Consider the following 20,177-nt stretch of genomic DNA (forward strand, 5'->3'; position numbering starts at 1 on the left):
CATCATGTCTTCTTGGATTTTATCTAGCCGCTCTTGCATTTGCACTTGTAACTGCTCTTGCATATCCTTTTGTATTTGCTCCAGTTTCTCTAATCTTTGATCCATTTCCTTAGTTTTGCGACGAGTACCGTAAGGGTGTTTGGTTGGTGGATTTTCCAGATTAGCTGAAATAAATTTACTCAATTAGACTCTTTCAATGTACTTTAATGCATGTAATGCAAATGCATGAAATGAATGCCTAAAGAGACGTTGATTCTGATTCAATTACATTTAGAAAACTTTACTAGAACGCAAATTCCTTTACATAAAGCAGATGCATGTACAGCTTTGCCCTTATATTCCAAGAGACAACATCGATCTTTTTCTTCATCCGCATGTTTGAGATAATCTCGCCAATTTCCAATAGATGTCACTACTAGCTCTTTTTCTTGATCTGAGTCGTGGTCCCTCATCTGCCCATCTTCATAAAGCTCGTCAGCTTCTTTAAGGGAGTTGAAACGTCAAAGGCTCTTGGACAATCGTCTCGAACCTTTAGGCCACGAAGTAAAGGTCACGAACTCTTTCATCACCCTTCTTGTGTTTCTCAGAATATATTCAGGCATCCATATTGTCTTCCACTTTATCAAGGAATCCGTATTCCATGACAAGCTTTCTAAGTTAGTAATCAAACTTGAATCAATATCTCCTTCCTAAGATGTAAATGCAATGCAATCACAATCAAAACACGACAAGAAGGGTTAGTAGAAAACATAAGCAAGCAAGGAAAACAAAAGTACCTAGTCAGGTAACCACTAAGGATTTGGAGTGGCTCTACCTAGGATGGGTTCCTAAGGTCTTCTACATACGGTTTGGCTCTAAATTCAAGGTACCCGAACCAGCAGATTCCTCGATCTTCACCTATTATAGGCTCATGCAGACCGAGTTCGGTTCAGGGAGATACATTTCCCTATGGCTGCGCAGAGATGAAAATCTCACGAAGACATAGGTACGAATGTATCCCGGTAGTGATCTACTATCCTGGACGAAGGTGAAAACCTCACGAAGGAGTAGCTTCTCACTCCCACTTAAAAGGGTAAGACTAAACAGTCTTTATGCAATATGATGCCAAGATATAAAATTCAATTTACAGTAATCATGCAGGAAAATGCAAAGAGAGGATCGTAATTTTCAAATCAAATTTTCAATTTTCGATAATAAGACAAAAAAAACAATCAATTTTACGGCTTGACTCTCTAAAAGTTCCCAGCAGAGTCGCCAAGCTGTCGAAACCATTTTTTATAAATAAAAATTTGAAAAAAGGGATCGACTTTGAAAATGGAAATGGGAGTCGCCACCGATCTTTTATTGAGGTGTGATCGGATCACCTTGAAAATAATTTTAAGTCTGCGAATTTTTAGAAAAATAGGTTCGGGAGTCGGTTACACACGAGGAAGGGTTAGCACCCTCGTGACGCCCAAAATTGGTACTGAATTGATTGTTTAACGTCTTAGTGTCGAGAATTTGAAAAGGTTTTAAAATACGATCCTTTGAAAAGAAAATTTGAGTAAAACGAATTGGACGATGAGACTCACTTATTTCAAAGAAATAAATTGACACACTCAGTAAGTTAGAGTGCAACATTTTAAATCCTCGAAATTAAGTTTATCTTTTGACTTTTAAAATCTATGCATTCGAGAAGGATATCCGATTATTTGGGTCAAATGAAAAAATCAAAACCCAATAAGTTAGGGTTCGATTTCACAAAATTCCTAAATATCGAATATTGCCTTTATTTTTATTTGTTAGAAATCCTCGTCTCGAGAAAACAACATGTCATATCCAATGCGTTAGGACACAATGTATTGAATTCTAGAATGAGTTTTTATTTGTGTGTTTTGGTTAAAGAACAATCTCGATTATTTGGATTCGACGAGGAAAATTGGAACCCAATACGTTAGGGCTCAATTCTTTCGAAGATTCCAAATGCCGAACTTTGCATTATTTTGAAAGACTTTGATATAAAATGATTTTGATATTTAAATGACATGAAACGTAACCTTTTAAGCAAATAAAATATGATAGAATGATGATGTACAACGTGAAATGATAATTAAGTAAACCAAAATGTACACTAGTGAATACAAACAATCAATTGATACAAACAAACAATACCGTATACTTAAGAGCAATGGTTGCATGTAAATATTAACATTTAAAAGCTAATGAATTAAAAATCCGAATATACATTGAAATAAATACCATTTATCAAAATATTTTAATAAAACATCCGTATATATAAATTGGTACAACAATATATTTAAAAATTATTGATAGATTATACGCAACAAGTTATAATATAATAATATTGTATCCTAAGAATGCATAATTCAATTAAATATTCATATATCATAATAAAATAAAATTTTAGTAAAAATACAAAATTTTAAAACAAATGTATAGTAATAAGTCAAAATGATAATACCATGAATTTATAAATAATAAATAAAACATAAATAAAACACTAACATACAATAATAATACAAGACTTAAAATCGTGAGAGGTAATAAAAATAAAAAATAAAGGTATAAACGATATGAAATAATAGGAATAATAATAGCTAATAATAATAAAAATATTAATAAACTAATACTAAACAAATCAATAGAAAACAAATAAAAAGGATTAAATTAAAATCAAAATAGAACCAGAAGGAGAAAACGAAAATAAACCAAAATAGAGGGGGAAATCGTGACGCGCGAATAATATGAGGACCGAATGGGAAATATTCCCTTCCCCAAAACGCAGCGTCTTTAGCGTGGATTAAAATGAAACAAAAACGAAATAAGAGATTAAAATCAAAAAGAGATAAAAGAACTGGATTGAAGTGCACTTGAAAAGCGGAGGGACCAGGGTTATAAATAACCCATTAATCAAAATACGCGGATCCCCCATGGAGCGGGTTGGGTCGCGCACGGATCTGGGTCAATGCGGTGCCGTTTTGGAGCCACTGATCAGACTCTAAACGGCGTCGTTTCATACATCACGTAAGGGCCAAAAATAAAACCCTAAACTAGCAGCCACCAATTCATTTTTCAAAACGAAAACGAAAACGAAAAAAATAAAATAAAATAAAAACAAAAAAAATAAGAACTCATATGCTCCCCTCTCTGCGCCGCTTCAACACCGAAATCCCCCCTCGCCTATTCAATCTTGGCCTGAACGGAGGAGGGATTCGGCAACGCACCGATCCAGGTAACGTTTCTGAACCCCTTTTCTCCTTTTTTATTTGCTCTCTATATATACTTATATATGAGGTTAACAACAAACGGAAAAAAGAAAGAAAAAGCCATCGGAGAAGAACACAGAACGAAAGAAAACCTTCTCTTTTTTTGTATTCTGCGTATATTTGATACCCTATGTGTGAGGGTTCTCCTCCTCCTCCCTACAAATATTGAAAAATGGCTTTTATATAGCCGAATCGAAAAGAAAAGAAAAAATAAATCAAAATACATCATTTTTCTCTACCCTCTTTTCCTGCCTCTTTGTGTGCTGTGGGTTTTTGCAGGTGTACGGAGGCCGTACAGTTACGTGGCATGGCGCAGAGACCAGCTGGAGGCGCATGGCGTAGAGTCGGTGGCGCACGTGCGAGGGCAGAGCCTGATTGCGACGCGACGGCTTGCTGCAAGCTGCTAGGGTTTCTGCAATCGGGTTGGGGATTTGGGCTGTAATGGGTTTGCAATTTGGGCCCGGTGTTGGGTAATGTAATTAGGTAATCAGGTTTGTGATATTGGGTCAGATTAGGTTTGGGCTTAATTGGGTTTGGGTTAAAACCGGGTTTAGGACTGTATTTTGGGTTAGATTTTATTGGGCTAATGTTTCTGTATTTTTGGACTTTTGGACTTTTAGTTTATTTTTTTATTTTTTGATTTTATTTGTTTTTGTAAGGGCCGGGCAAATTGGGCCTATTACAAATGTCTCGCTCGAAATTTCTTCCAACGGCTTGAATACATCCCTAGTGGCCATAAACATCCACAAAACTTGTTTCTTAGTATAAAGACTCATCAAGGACACTTCAAGACTTAAAAGAGCAACATCTAAGCAAAAAGTTCAAGAGAAAATCTTTCATTTTTTTATTTTCTTTTCATTGAGAGCTTATTGTAATATATATTTTTTACTCTCATATTTTTATTTTTTGAGTTTTATTTTACAAATACACACCTAATAGAGGTTCATTGTTGGTTTGTTAATCTTCTCTTTGTTGTAAATAGTATACTAAAGGGGATTAGAAGGGTAGCCAGTTGAGCCTTGTAAAAGCTATAAAGTTCTAATTTAGCAAAAAGTTAGGTGAAAATTCTATCTTAGTCTTGTGAAAAGATAAATGATTGTAAAAGTTATACTTTTTCCTTTAAAGGTAATAATTCAAATATAGTGAATTGGAAAATTATTGGTTAAGGTATACCAAAATAGTGGAGGTAAGTAATTGGGACCGAACCTTTATAAATTGAGGTGTTTAAGCTTTTCTTTTATTTCCTTATTATTTAGAAAAAATTGTAGAAATTTCTAGAAATACCAATTCCTCCCCACCTAATTTTTCGAACCTAACATTATTAAATACAATATCTCATATCAACACCTTCCTATAAATAACATCCCTGCACATATCATCAATTAAAATTTTCAATGAATACCTTTTTCTAAAAATAATATCTATTGTAACCTCTTTTTTTTGTTGTTGTATTATCATTTTTAAGGTTTTCGTTTCTATTAATTTGATGAGTGGGTTATTTACAAAATTGATGCTACAAGGTGATGATCACAAACTCAATATACACTACCACATTAGAGAATTAAACAGTTTGAAAATTTAAAATCCAAATTTTGATGTTTTTACCATGATTTTGAAGTCCAAAATTAAATTTACTTATCTTCAATATTTATATAAAAAATAAATTTTAAAACTTGCATATTTTGATGGCTAATCATTTGAGTTGTTCTGGCAATATATTGTGACATCTTGCATTTGAATTTATTGTTTAAGTCGGGTGTGGGTTGCCTTCCTTCCCACACCTAGAGATAACTTGTACTTATACTTAAAAACATGAATAATGTGGAAATAACAAGATAAATCTCTCAAAGGAAATAAATAAAGTAAATTTCTCGACTTTAAAAAGAAGTAAGCAAGGTGAGTCTCTAAACTTTGGAAAAAAAAAGCCCATAGTAAAATTTATTAAACTTAAATATCTATTATTTATAATGGTGAAGTAAGTCAAATATTTATAAAACAGAAATATGAACTCTTAAAAATAATTAAAAATCTCCTAAATAAACTTCTAAGTAAGATAAAAACTTAAATATCTATTATATATAATGGTGAACTAAGTCAAATATTTATAAACCAGAAATATAAACTCTTAAAAATAATTAAAAATCTCCTAAATAAACTTGAAAGTAAGATAAAATTCTAAATTAAACTAAGATAAACATCTAAAGCTACTTGAACTCATAGCAAAATTATTTTATGCCATTATTAGTTCTCGAAATCTTTATCTTAACATTAAACTGTGTGGAAACCATGTTGTGATTCATCAAATAAACCCAAGTCATCCTAGTGATAATTAGGTAGTTTGACTAGGATCTTAAACATCAGAATGAATAGTCAAAAAAAGACCAGTACTTGTATTATTGCATAAAGGATTAGATTTTTTAATATGTTTAGCATACTGATGAGCCTCACAAAATAATCTTTCATGTACAGAAAAAGATGGATGCCCTAATTGTAGATGCCATTGTATAATTTCATGGTTGACATCCTTATTTCCTCCAAAACATGCGTGATATGCAATAGAACCACTACTCCCCTCCAACATATATAAGTCATCATACAATCTATTGCTGTCAATCTTCCTCCTTGTTTGAAGGTTTTGAAAAACATAATGATTGGGAAAAAAATTCAATTTTACAATTTAAGACTTCTGTGAAGGAACTAACAAATAAAAAGGTTAACAGGGAACATAGAAACGTGGAGTACATTTGATCGATTAATATTCGCTGCACAATTAACAAAACCTATTCCATACATAGAGGAAAAAGAACCATAAACTACTGTCACACTATCCTTTGTTTGACATAGGGATTAATTAAGTAGACCTTTAGAGGATCCTGTCATGTGCCTATATCTTTCTTTCTCTTGTTTAGATCTCAATTTGGCAGCTTCTTCTTAATCAGGAACATCCCAAAACACTTATAAATCATGGTTTTCTTTTGTTCTTGGCTGGCCGAATTTCTTCTTAATCTTTCTTATATTTCATTCTGTTTCAGTTTGTATTCTTTTGATCTGTTCATAACTTGTTTCTAATCGTGGCAGCTATTCACTCCAAAATCAATAATTCAGGAGTCAGTGTCAATGTGCATTAAAGGCATTACTTAATTCACAAAGTTGGATGTTTCATTGGAGGAATCAATTTGGGCAATAATAGAAGAGAAAGACTCGGTAGTGGGTGTTACCTTGGATGAGTCTTATGTTCTCAAACAAATTCCCCCTTTAGCCTCTAGTGGGTCGGCTATATAGCTTCCAACAAGTTCCCTTCGTATGTCATGGCTTCCCACAATAGTCACAATGCAAAAAATCTTTATTTGGGTTATGGGTGGTTGACTGCTATTTTGATCCACTGGAACTCAAACTTGCCTTTTCAACTGGTGCTATGTAGAGCATAGCATTTCTTTCACTTTATTTCTATTGCATGTATGAGTAGAGTGTTTCTAAGAACCTGAACCCCAATTTGATCATATTCATTGGTCAACCAGGCCAAAAAGTCATATATTCGCTCATTCTCAACTAATTTCTAGAATTTGACAACATTTCTAGTACAAATCTTGATAATAATCTAATTACTGCCACAAACCACTCAATTGAGAAAAATATTGTGAAACTGTTTAGTGATTCAGTTTTTGTAGATTTGAGCATCTTTGTCAACTCGTGAGTTTGCAAGAACAGTTGCTTTGCATATTTTTGTTAGAGCATGTCTTGAAAATGTGTGGTTTCATAGAAATGATGAGCCAAGCCATCACGGGAGAATTTTCTGAATCCCATTGATTGTAGATACGGGCTTTCTTAAATCACCAATAATATATCCCTGTAATCCCTTAGCTTTGAAAAACAACATATACAAATATGACCACGTTGTTCCCATCGAGCTTTATGGGACAAATTTGCAAAGGGTGTTTCTTGTCATAGGCTATCAAAAATTATTGCAAATCATTATAACATTGGAATGTTCTCAATAAATTATTGAATTCCTTGCAACAAAATCCTCTTAAAATTACTAAATTTCTTACCATCTTTATAAATTACTTAATTTACCACAAAATCGAAATTCTTACGAATTGCTAAAAATTTTGCAAAATTACTGAATTTCGTACAATATTATAAAATTTACAAGTTACTAAATTTATTATGACGTAAAATTATCGAGTTTTTAAAAAGAATATAGTATTAAATCACTTACAAAGGGACTCATAATCGAGTAACACTTATGGGAAGCACATTAGAAATTAATATGACAAACTCTTACTATTTTCAGAATTCTTCTCAAATTTTCTAATGATGATCATTTAAGTTCTTTGATGCCTCTTTTCTATACTGAGCACCCTTCTCTGCATGCACGGAACTGTCATACCGTGTAAATGTTGTCTAATGACTCAATTAAGTATTTGGGACTAAAGCAACTTGACTCAAAATTCAGGATTCAACGCTCAAGCTCGAGCTCTATCATAATTTGATTTTAGCTCAAGCTGTAATATGCAAAATTGGTGACTTTTTACATTGGAAGTGCTGCTTTAAACAGAAATATAATGGTACAACATAAATTTCTTTCCTTCAATCAACGCCTCCCTGGCTACTATACTTCAAAATTAAAATGAGAGGATGCTTCTAATGAAACTACAGTTCCCACTTATCAATAGGAGTTGATAAAAGATCTTTAATTCTCAAACCGCAAGACGTTCAGAGTGCATGGATGATAATAGATATTTAATTCTCAGACCACAAGACGTTCTTTTAGGCATCTATTTTAAGAGTGCGTGGACAAATCGGACTTCTCAGCAAGATAGTGCTCAAGCATATCTTCTTCATCATCTGCAATAAGACAGTGATTAAATCATTTCTTTCATCCATTTTGCTTCAGTTTTATCTTTAACCATATTGTAATTACGAAAGCATTTAACAAATATTCTTGGCACTATCAAACACCAATTATGGGCTTGTGTGACAAAGGGCACTCACCTTCGAAATCATCATCATCAAAATCAATATCTTCCTCGTCTTCCTCATCTGATTCTTCATTAACACGAGCTGCACCTTTCTGCAGAAGACAGAGTGACTATGTTAAAGATGGCACTTTCATGATTAAATAGGCATATTCTAACCATATCACGTATCATATCACAAAAAGCATTCAGTCTTCACTGAATCGTGATTGCTTTCAACATGGGAAGGAGTCAATTAATCCAATTGAACCTCTTGGCTGAATAACGTTAAATAGAATATCTTACATATGCATTTTCTGTTCTTTTTTTTCAACACTAGCACAAACTTACTGAGTTTCAGAATTTTTTGGATCATATAAGTCTCATATTCAACATAAGGGGAAGATATAACTTATTCCTAGAAATAATAATGGTTTCACAATTATATATTCTATTCTCAAAATCGTTGAAATCCATGTTAGAAAAGAATCATTAAGCAATAGATAACACAATTGGAAATAGGCCATCCCAAAAGCAACCTAATCATTTGAGATTATTAGCATATTTAAAGGAAACAATGAGGGTCTTGTTTCTAAAATCCAACTAAACCCATGGTAAGAAATTGGCAATGATATAGATATAGTAAATCCTCAATGTCATGGAGAGGAAAAATCAGGAAGTATAAGTAAGTTACCGCAGTAGCTCTTCCACTTTCAAACCACTGCCTGCCTGAGAGCTTCTTTTCTTTAGGTGCCGTAAGAGCAGATTCGGGCATTAGCCTGAAAATTGATGCACGGAGAGTTTATTTGTCACAGGTTAATGTATGCCTTCTAATTTTCATAGCATGGATACATGGCTTTTCTTTTTCCACACATAAAACATCAATATGAAGAGTAGATCAACCAGAACAAACTACAAAAGCTTTCCATGCACTGAACTAGACAAGGGAAAGCTAGAATGGGACTGTTTCTGCCATTCCAAGTTTTGTTGTTTTGACTTTTTTTTCATGCATGCATATCTAACACTTCAAGTGAAAGTGGCTACGAGAGATAACCCATATAAGGTAAAACTAGGCAAATTTTCTTTATAAGCATGTTGACCATGTACTCTTGTCTGCCATTCATACCAATGTTTAAGCAATTTAAGTTCTAGGAATATTTTCATAGACCAAATCATCTCTCTCAAGTAGGTGCTCATTGTGCTTAAATACCAGTAAAGAAAAGTTCGCTTGGAAGGTAAAACTGTCCAGGATTTTGTTTTTGTTGTTCCTTTTTCAAGGAATATCTCCATGATGTGAATTGTGTTTCAAAGCGTAGGAGGAGAAACTGCCATTCAGTTTTTTTTCCTGATTGCATGGAACCCTTAACAGGAACATCAACTGCATGTACTAGCAAGCATAGATAGCTGCCATTTAAGTCCAGACTTCCAAGACAAGGTATGATGAACCCATATAACGTGACTCTACATCTTATCCTGGGCCAATCACTTCAATAGCAAAGATGAACTTTATACAATAATGATAACAAACATAAGGAGCTTCAGCATGATTAACACTACCAAACTTGCAGAATTGATAACTAACAAAAACCTAACAAGTAATCTCTGTGTGCATATCCATATATGATATGTACAAAACGCATTCACCTAACAAACTTACTTGGCTCGCTCTAGTGCCAACTCTGCCTCAAACCTTTCTCTCCACGCTAAAAATGTATCAACAGTAACAGGTTCTCCATGTGGAATAATCACCTGCAGGGTGGAAAAGGTAAGATAATTTTTACCATGTAAAGACATACCTGGTATTAAGTAAACATAGTGCTCATCATTCTGATTTGTGATCATTATTAGCACAAAGTTCCTCTGTTCAGAAGACTTACCAAATGCCAATTAGCATTAACAAAATGAATATTTCTAAAATAGAACAAATTAAGTCCCTAAAACTGTTTACTAGGAAAACATCAATGCTTTTGTTCTGTAAATATGACCTGTCCAAAAGTCTGGCTGTATTGCAAACCAGCATAGTATATCTTTGGAATCTTAGCACTTTCTTTCCTAAATTCACAATCCTGACAGAAGAAACTGATCCTAAATTCACAGTCCAATTTGGCCAACATTCTAGCTGATGTTGATTGAGATTCATTTGACACTGATATTATGAACATAGCAAACCAGAAGCTTCACACCTTTTCTTTTTCTAATACAAAGCATTTAAAATAACAATAACTCCATTTCTTTCATGCTTCAAGTTAATGCTCAGATATGATATCCATTACTGACAAGTTTTTCTTGGGCACAACCTATCACATTTATACATTTGAAGCATAAATTTGAAATCTATCTTTCCTCCCAAGTAGGCATCAGCAGACAACAGCGTAGCACTATAGCGGCATTGCAGCACCTTAGGCCAAAAATAAATTCACTCTCTGTAGGCTTAAGTTGTTTTATATTAAGGCATGCAAGTAGTTCTTCTAAAGACTAATGTATCCATGCACATTAAATGCAAACATTGCATGGCAGGTGGAAACTGTATATGAGTACCAACAGAATTTGCTAAAAGATCACTCAAAAACAAAAGTTATATTTACTATTGAATCTAGAAAACAACTGACCACAAGAATAGAGGAAATTAAAACTACATAGTCAATGGCCATACCTCATCTTTTGTTGATTCTTCTTCTTCAACATTGTCAGCATCAGCATCTTGACCATATCTTTCAGATAGCCAGTCCTTGGCTGATGTAACCAAAGTGTAAATCATAGCCATTCCAAGATTTTCAGATGCCTGAAAAGCACGAAATCAAGTGAGAATCTGCATGAGCTGGGCAAATTAGCTGTACAACCACTTTAGATATAAGGAAAAGATGCTATTTGGCATGCCAACTAAAATTAACACTTTTTACTGCAACCTTCCACTACAAAGGCAGATTAATTTATTAAACAGATGCCACTGCTCGCTGAAGATGGATGTGAGACGGAGTTCAATTAGCTAAAGGTAAGTGTGGAAGATTTGAGATTCTCTGTGCAATTTAACACTTCCAATCAGGAGATTTACATTTTCCAGAGAGTGGTGAGCTGGGGAAAGATATGATGCTAACTCTATTAAGAAGCAAAAACTGAACTTTTGGAAGAACAATTCCTGAATGCTTTACATATGCTTAAATAGTAAATTATAAATTCCAGTAATACTACAAAACATAAATCCCTGAAAGGTTACCTCTTGTTCAAGTTTTTCTTTCAAAACTTTCAGGTCACTAACTTGTATTCCTCGTATACTGGAAAAAGGAAATGACAAAAAGCAGGTTATTTACAACAGCTCATAAGGAAGAATGATATCATGAGGGGAAAAAATCTTCTAAACAAGACCCCAAACACAAGAGATGAGCTCCTCTGAATTGATAGAGAAATCAGCAAGAAATTTGCACAAAACGACAGTATCCAAAATGCTTGAAAGATAAATGTTAAAAACAACAATGGGATTACAACAAGGATTAAGATTTGCTAATGCTAGGTTGGGAAAATGAAACAGGGGGAGGATGGAAATTTCTCAATCTAGTGGCCAAAATTCATAATAACTTCATGTTTTTAAGGCAGAGCCATTAGACTAAAAGTTATTCCTTCCTTCCAATCAAGATGGTTAAATTAGATTCAAACGGGGGAAAATTTTGCTTCTCAGATCATTTGAGAAAGCAGGGGACTGTCACAAATATCTTTATTAGACAGTGCCATGCATATTGGCTTGTTGCACGGAAAGGAGATACTGACCTTTTTACATTCAGAAGTGGAGGCTCATCTGGATATTTTTCAGTATGCGAGAAAATCAAAGCCAGCAGAACTGCAAAAGAAGTTAGGATAACAGCTTACATTCACAAGGAAAAGGAAAATCCTGAACAAAGGGCAGCGAAAAGAATTCCCAAATAAAACAAATTGAGTCAAATGTGATGTTATAAATTTATCTGTGTCTGCCTGAAAGTGTGGCTGAACATAAATATAGTATGCTACAATATGTTAGATGAATTAAAAGAATAACCTGGTAGGGTGGTTGATTGATCTGTATCATCATCCTGTTAAAAACAAAACGAGGTAATTAGATGAAAGGAAAATTAGTTTCCAAGGCATAAGAGTCACTAAGAATGGCTAATGCTGTTTAAACAGTAGCTTTAAACAAAAGCCAAACATTCTAAATAATTTAGACGGGCATTATTACTCAGCAAACAACTCTACCGCTAGTAGGCCATGGCATTGTAAGATCACCATGAGAAACTAGAATATTATAGAAATGCAGATAACATTATTTCTGGGATAAAACACACCTGAGGAGATAATGTTATTTGGAAGCACCTATTCGAAGTGTTTAGCCCACTTTCACCAGAATGAATTTCTGATACGAGAACAACAATCATAACAGGTCAGGAGGGACAGGAAATTCTAGCAGATAGAAAATAGACAAGCCCAAGAAAGAAGGGCAAGAGGTTGAACCTTTGAATTCATCCATAAGTATTGCTTCCAGGGCCTCAATTTCCATCTCCTGCTCCTGCAAGTGATCTGTAAACATAACTCAGATAAATCAATTCATGTTGAAAGAAGCACACCATGAACCAATCTCAACACAGCATCAAATCCCTCCATCAATTGATTAAATAAAGTGTAATCAATATTAGTAAATGTCTGGTTGATCATATTTCATTCCATTAGATAGCTGCTAGGGAAGAAAGTAAAGTTGTATCTTTTATGAATAGGGTACCTATATTTGTTAGTTCTCTTACAACTTAAGGTTGATGGACGATTTATGGGGTTGAGCCACCAATCTGTGCCTGAGTTTCTCTCAAAGACTGTACTTTTACAACTTTTGCTTCACTAATACTTGCTTTGATTTTAAAAACTCGGTCATTATGAGATAAATTTAATGTTAATTTACAAAAACCAGATCTCAAAAGCTCCGGAATGATTTAAAAAAGAAAAGAACATTGCATTTCAACCCCAAAAATTTTCATTGCATTTGCAGCTTCTGGGTATGTTTGATTATCTAAATAAAGCTTATTGCTTTATAGTACTCTTTAAAGAAACAAAAACAAATTGCTAGAAGAAAACCCTAAAAAAACCTAAATGATTATTAAGATGCATAGAAAAGGAAAAGGAAAAAGTCAATTGCTCCATTGTAGATAGTTGGAAGGCGGCCTAAACAAATTTGATAAGCAATACAATACAAGAATTAGATTAGCAAAAGTAAAGTTTAAATAATAATGAATTAAAAAGAAAAAAGAATTACCAGTCATGGTTATGAATTTGAGAAAATACTCTTTTTATGTTTTTGTGTATTTTTGGATTTGATTCTGCTTTTCCTCTCAGAGATGAAGATCGAAGCTCACAGTTTCCATGGACACTTCAGCTCCGAAAAACCTAATACAAATATTCACCTGGAAACGGAACGTTTCACATTATACTTTACTCTGTATTTTACTCCGGTTTTATTGTTTTACCCAATTAAAGAAAGAGTATTCTACCTTAGTTGCTGAACTAAGTTTTACACCCTCTTATTTTCGTCAGCCAAGTATTAAATTTTTAGCAATGGTTAATTATACACACTAAATTATATTTTTATTTTTATTTTGGACTAAAATACCAATAAATGTCATTTTTTAAATTACAGAAATAAATCAAATTTTTTTAAAATTTACAAAAATGAACCGATTTAAATAAAACGTTTCCAGCTGGAAGTGTTTTCAAGGGAAACTCAAAAAGCGCATCCAACTGGAAGCGCTTTCTGCGTGTCACCAGTAAAACGCTTCTAGCTGGAAGCGTTAATGAAAAATGAGTCCAGCACAACGCCTTCCCCCCCCCCTCAACGACTACATTTCCAACGGCTATTTTAAGTAGTCGTTGCACCCCCCACGATAAAAAAAAAAACTATAAAACCCCCTACTAATTTCTCACAATATTCTCTAAAAAATCTCACAAATTCTCTCTTAAATTTATTACTAAAATTCTATTTCTATCTAAATTCTATTTTTTATTATATTTTTATTAATATTTTCTAAAAATATTTTTGTTAAAATTAATTCGTGTTCCATATAATTAGCAATGAACAGGTCTTTAATCCGTTTTGATGACAAGTACATTTTCGCCAATCAATTGCAAATGGTAAGAATAAATTTTAATAAATTTCAATTTTATTCAATTTTTTTATTTCATTGTTATATTTTAACTTAATATTTTGTATATTTTTTTACGTAAATAGGCGAAAGATCGAATTTTATAATGTCATATTCGTAATCTATCCAGTCCTTTATCACCGTTGATCGAACCATACTTGAGGGAAGCCGGTTTTTGGCACGCTGTCCTTGTAGGTCAGGGGTGTAAGTTGGACCCGAAACTCATAAGCGCTTTGGTGAAGAGGTGGAGACCCGAGATGCACACATTTTAACTTCTATGCGACAAGTGTACTATCACTTTGGATGACGTGTATTTACAGTTGGAGTTACCGATAGATGGGTCGGTAGTCACTAGGTCTGTTCAGTCTACTGATTGGGGAGTTGTATGTGGTGATCTTCTAGGTTTGGCTACGGAGACAATTTATGGAGGTCGGATCAAAATGGTTTGGATACGAAAAATTTTTGCGGGGTTGGATGAGGATTCGACTGAAGTCAAAAGAGAACGACACACACAGACGTACATCCTTCAGATCCTCGGGTGCATCCTGAAGTCGGATAAGTCACGAAATCTCGTCCATCTAAGGTGACTGGTGAAACTTGTCGATTTTAGAGGAGCAGGCGAACTTAGTTAGAGGTCTGCCATGTTGGCGACATTGTACCGGGAGATGTGTCATGCAACGCAAGTAAGAAAAATCAAAATTGATGGTTACCTTTTACTACTACAATTATGGGCGTCATACCGGTTTCCATTTTTACATCATCGAGCGAACTACCCGTATACATTCCCACTCGAGTCACATGGGATTACCAATTGAGCTTCAAGATATACAACTTCTATTAGACTAACGACCGAAAGCGGAGGTATGTATTTATTTAAATTTGAACTATATAATATTAACATAGTCGATTTCGTATTTAGTAGTATATATATAACTAATTTTTTTATCACGTTAATATAGTTTGAATGGACACCATATGAGGATTCGCCAATTCGAGAAGTCATCTCCGAGGAATTCTTTGTGAATCCCAACGTCTAGAACGTGAAGGTCTCATTGGTAATGTATGCTACCGTTGAGATGCACGAGACCGATGGAGTGTTGCAGCAGTTCAGATTTCGACAATCGATTCATGTGGCACTTCAAGACCTTGATAATCTGCATCTTATCGACTTACGATGGCTGGATGAGAATTGACCAATATTTCACTCCCAACATATCAACATGTGGAATAATCGGCATGATTTTTTACCTACTCGCAAACCTATTATCATTCCGGAGTTAGCATGTAATCCGAAGTACATGCCATGGTTTAGGATCGATGACAAGCCATATTTGTACAGGGAAGAGGCGAGGCGTCAACATCCCATACGAGTAGGCCACGACGACCTCCTTTAAATCCAAAGGCTAGCGAGGCAAGTCTATCATCATCACCCACACATAAGTACTATATGTTGCACCACATTTTTTTGCATCTAGTCCTATGTTAGGTTGGACTCTTAGACATCCATCCCCGATGTATTACACGCCTATGCCATCTATTTTTCTAACGACGACTTATAAGCCGTCTATGTTTCAGGCACCGACGGAGAGTTCAGTCGTTATTCCATCAATTTATGGGACTCAACGTAGTTATGCTCATTCACCATTTGTGATGTAAACGCCTGTGAGATCTTTGTTCTACCAAGCTAGGTCATCTTCCCAACCACCTATTTTTAAATAGGAGGATTCAAGATGGCAACCAAAAATGTAATGATCAAAATCGATCGAAGGCGAAGAAGAGGAGCTATTGAGACCATAACCCCGCCCAAAGGCTAAACCAAGAAAGAACCCAGCGCATAATTGTCAACCACCCTGATATGGCACAAATTCTGACTGGCATTTGTACTGATTAATTTTATCCTTGTATCTAACATTTATTGTATCCATGATTTTTATTATTATATTTTTAAAGGAATATTTTTATCATTTTACAAAATTAAAGTTGCAATTTGTTATCTTTTCACAAAATGAAAAGTTGATATTTGTTATCAGTTAATAAAACCATGCGTTTACATATTATAATGGAATTGATATTTTTTTTCTAGTTTGCATCATCCTTTCGATGTGGACGTGACAACATTGTATAGCCCGGATTCCTACACTATCCGCATAACCTCAGTTGGTTTGACCTGTCCTGAATATCCATGTTGTCGCGTATTCGAGTCGGTGTCGGCCAACCTTTTGGTTTGTGTTGCAATCTTCTTTCGGGTAACAACTTAAAAGGAACATTCGATACAGGTGACCACATATGTTCATTTGAGATTGGTGGGAATACATGTTTCCACACGTTGTACAAGTTTTCTAATTTGTACACTTCCTCCACAAAGCTCATGAGATCAAAGTGTAGATTGCTAAAATCACATGAGCACTGGAAAACGAAATATGTCAAATCTACCACAGTCGCAAGCCCTATTTATCAGGTGTACACGGTACACTCCCCTAGCAATACCTTGGTCCTGCCTGTCGAACTCCGTTACCTGAAACCATAGGTTTTCGTGCTAGTGAAACACTAAGTGCATGCAGTTTACTCGTGTCGTAGCCTTCTTAATTTGTTTCATCACATCCGAGCACCATACGTGGCCTCCCTGTAATTACCCAACATAAATTGTCACTAGCTTTGGGAACAATTACACCAAACAGAAGTATGTCTCTTTCACAATCAAGGTTATCGACAAATGACGCGTTCCCTTTTAAAATAGAATTGATGCATTTTGCCAAATTTGAAGTTATGTGGCCATATTATAGACCCCAGTCGTATGATTGTTTTCGCTAACCGAAGGGTATATTAGGGAGGTAATGTGCCCCCGCATGGTTAGTTAACCGTAAGATTTCCAACATCCCATGAAAACGACCCTTTACAAGCTCATACCCTATCGATAGAAGTGGATAGTGGCAATTTCATACCATTGAATATAAAAAACAAAAGGAATATTACAAACCAAAGAATATTAGTGGCGATTACATACCCATGCTGGTCACTTGTGCTCGCCCAGCAGTAGAGGGATATTTCTGGTAGTAGTTGGACGCAACGTGCCTTAGACAGTACCAATGGTCTACGTGGTCCCAGATGCTTCCCTGTCGTTCAATTATAGATAGTATTCCAATTCCCTAATCCGATATGACGCATATATTAGGTTGGAGTAGACATGCCTCCTCAACCTAGACAAAAAGAAATCCCAATCATCTGTTGACTCCTATGATGTTATTGCAAACCCAATTGGAAGGATTCTCTAATTATCATCTTGTGCTACAGCCAACAACAGTCGATAGGTATATTTATCATACATAAAGGTACCGTTTGTTTGTACCAATGGCTTGTAGTACTAGAATGTTTGAAACTATTACTTGAAGGTCTAAAACAGACGATGGAACACTCGACATCCATGGAGCAAGTTGTGGTACATAGGCCTCACTTTTAGATCAGTTATGCAACCTAGGATGTACCTCTCCAACACTCGACACCACTACCATACCTCATTGTATGACGCGTCACACCTATTGTGCATCAGCTCCAATGCCTTCTGTTTTGCCATCCACACCTTGCGGTACCAAAGCGTGTAATTGAATTAGTTACGAATATTTGTAATTAAAACTAACACAACAGTCTTCGGGTTTACTTTCACCATCAGTAGTATTACGCCTACGATAATCTCTAAATCTAATTTCGGATGATCCCGTGAAATACCTGCAACCCCACGAGTACGTTAAATAAAGTAATTTAGCTATTTCGTAATATATATTGATATTGATACTGTACCAATGGTAATACACGTATGCGGATCGGTAAACTTTTTTATCGTCACAACCCTGACTTCTTGCTGACAGAAGCCATGATTTTTTATGCGCATAGATTGCCTCGCATTGTACAATTGACCTCAAACTTCTCCAATTGACCTCGTATCACTTCACTGTAGCGAGAAAATCATCTTTAGTGGAAAAATCCTTGCCCACTTCCAAATCACCCGAATCCAACGAAGAACTTGCGTGACTCGGGCTCATGTGTGGTAGTTCTACAAACTCCAACCCATCCTTTGTCGATAGATTGACATTATGCATGTGGGCTAGAGGTGAGTTTGTCATGAATCGTGGATCTTCTTCATCTTTATCTTCACCTCATTCACCATCTTCTGGTTTAGTTGGAATAGGCTCCGGTTTAGGAAATAATGTAATTTTTAAACCGTCAATATTGGGCTCTCGGATTGGATTCACATCAGATTTATTGCCATCTTCATTCTCAAACCCACCAATATCTACCGTGTTGGATATCCCCTCGCCGGTAGATGTCGTAAGGAGTACATCATCCCTTCTTATATAGTTGTCAAAACGTCCAGAATCAATTGTCGGTTGCCAACAACTGCAAGTTTCTGCCATTCCCCAATAAGTATTCCCAGCGTTGAACATCGGCCAACCAAGGTTCATGTCCCACCCACTAATCGAATGTTGTGTAGGGGTCGCGTATTCCATTCTATTACCAAAACTCGATTGTTCAATGTTCTTATTGGGAAATGTGCCTATATTGTAATAAACATGTAACTATTTTCTATTTATTTGAACGATGAATAAATAAAGTTAATTTCACATTTCACTATTATGTCTTTTGTATTTCTATCTTTTATATTTTGCATGCATAGTGAAATTATGAAAAACAAATATTAGCTCATTAATTGTCTAAGTTCAAACTGAAGATAAGTGGCATTGTAAAAATGTTTACATTGAGAGAAAGACAACTTACTTCAGTAGATAATCTAAATAAGTCTGTAATCCCGTAAAATAATTGAAGTGAGCATTTGATTCAAATAATGAGAAGGATTATTATGTCGTTTAAAATTCTAATTGGGGAGATGGTTAGTCTTGTTCTCGGAGCAGTTAACTTCACGGGTAGAGACATAGATGTATTCATTGGTAGAATGATACATTGGACTGGACTCAAGATGAATTAATTCTAAATCCGTTTGTGAATTAATTCACTTGTGACATTCATGGTGTGATTTACCTAAATCCTGAGTCAACCACTGATCATGTGTATGCAACTCATGTGCTTTGATATAAGTGGAGGCTTATGCTCTAAAGATGATCGAGCTCATAGCTGGTATGTTGTGTAACAACCTGTTTTTCAGTAATGTTGAAAATAGTGGTTTCAGGACTACAACTCTGATGTGTCAGTCCATAAATATTAACTGTTTAATATTTACATGGTCATTAGTGTCGTATTAAAATTTGGTTTGAAGATTTTATTGTTTGGATAGTTAATTAAGTAAAAAGGACTAAATCATAAAAGTTGAAAATGTTGATTTCTATTAGTTAAAGTTATCAAAAACCATCACTACTTTAGTTGACGATAATGGGTTTAAAATTAGTGAATATTAAATGTATGTTAAAAGGGTAATTTTGTAATTAGGTAAATAAATGGTTTTAAACAAAACATGTTAAAAAATTCATACCATCATCTTCTTTCATCTTTTAAAATCGAAACCCTAAAGGAGGAAGAAACACGTTCCACCAAGCTTTGACTTTGTGATTAGGTAAGAAAACCTTGCCCACTTTTAGTAATTTTTATGTTTTTGAGCTCGTATTAGCTTGATCTAGTTAACCTGGGAATTAATTTGCAAAACTATTAAATGTTGTGGATTTTTACATTAATGTGTTTAGTATGTTTTTGAAGTTTTGTGATAGATTATTAAGCTTGATTGTTTAATAGGATTATTTTGTAAAGTAGTTTTTAATAATTCAATGTTTAAGGCCTAAATTATGAAAATAGTAAAATTA

General features: G+C 34.7%; 1 protein-coding gene across 1 annotated transcript; it reads right to left on the bottom strand.

The window, feature by feature from the left end:
- Window positions 1–7,717: 7,717 nt before the first annotated feature.
- LOC105788007 (uncharacterized) lies at window positions 7,718–13,683 on the bottom strand. The gene is made up of 11 exons (XM_012614671.2): window positions 13,491–13,683; window positions 12,701–12,766; window positions 12,535–12,602; window positions 12,252–12,285; window positions 11,987–12,056; window positions 11,439–11,496; window positions 10,878–11,006; window positions 9,882–9,973; window positions 8,919–9,003; window positions 8,262–8,340; window positions 7,718–8,114 (listed from the first exon to the last, which is right to left on the bottom strand). Exons 1-11 carry the CDS (start codon window positions 13,495–13,497, stop codon window positions 8,050–8,052), a joined length of 753 nt encoding a protein of 250 aa, XP_012470125.1. The 5' UTR covers window positions 13,498–13,683; the 3' UTR covers window positions 7,718–8,049.
- Window positions 13,684–20,177: the final 6,494 nt, after the last annotated feature.

The sequence above is a fragment of the Gossypium raimondii genome, chromosome 2 (assembly GCF_025698545.1).
Source record: "Gossypium raimondii isolate GPD5lz chromosome 2, ASM2569854v1, whole genome shotgun sequence".
Lineage (NCBI taxonomy): Eukaryota > Viridiplantae > Streptophyta > Magnoliopsida > Malvales > Malvaceae > Gossypium > Gossypium raimondii.

Coding starts and splice junctions, on each gene's coding strand:
- LOC105788007 (XM_012614671.2), bottom strand. Junction 12,603..12,700: donor ACTTATGGATGAATTCAAAG/GTTCAACCTCTT, acceptor TTCTCGTATCAG/AAATTCATTCTGGTGAAAGT. Junction 12,286..12,534: donor AAATAACATTATCTCCTCAG/GTGTGTTTTATC, acceptor TGTTTTTAACAG/GATGATGATACAGATCAATC.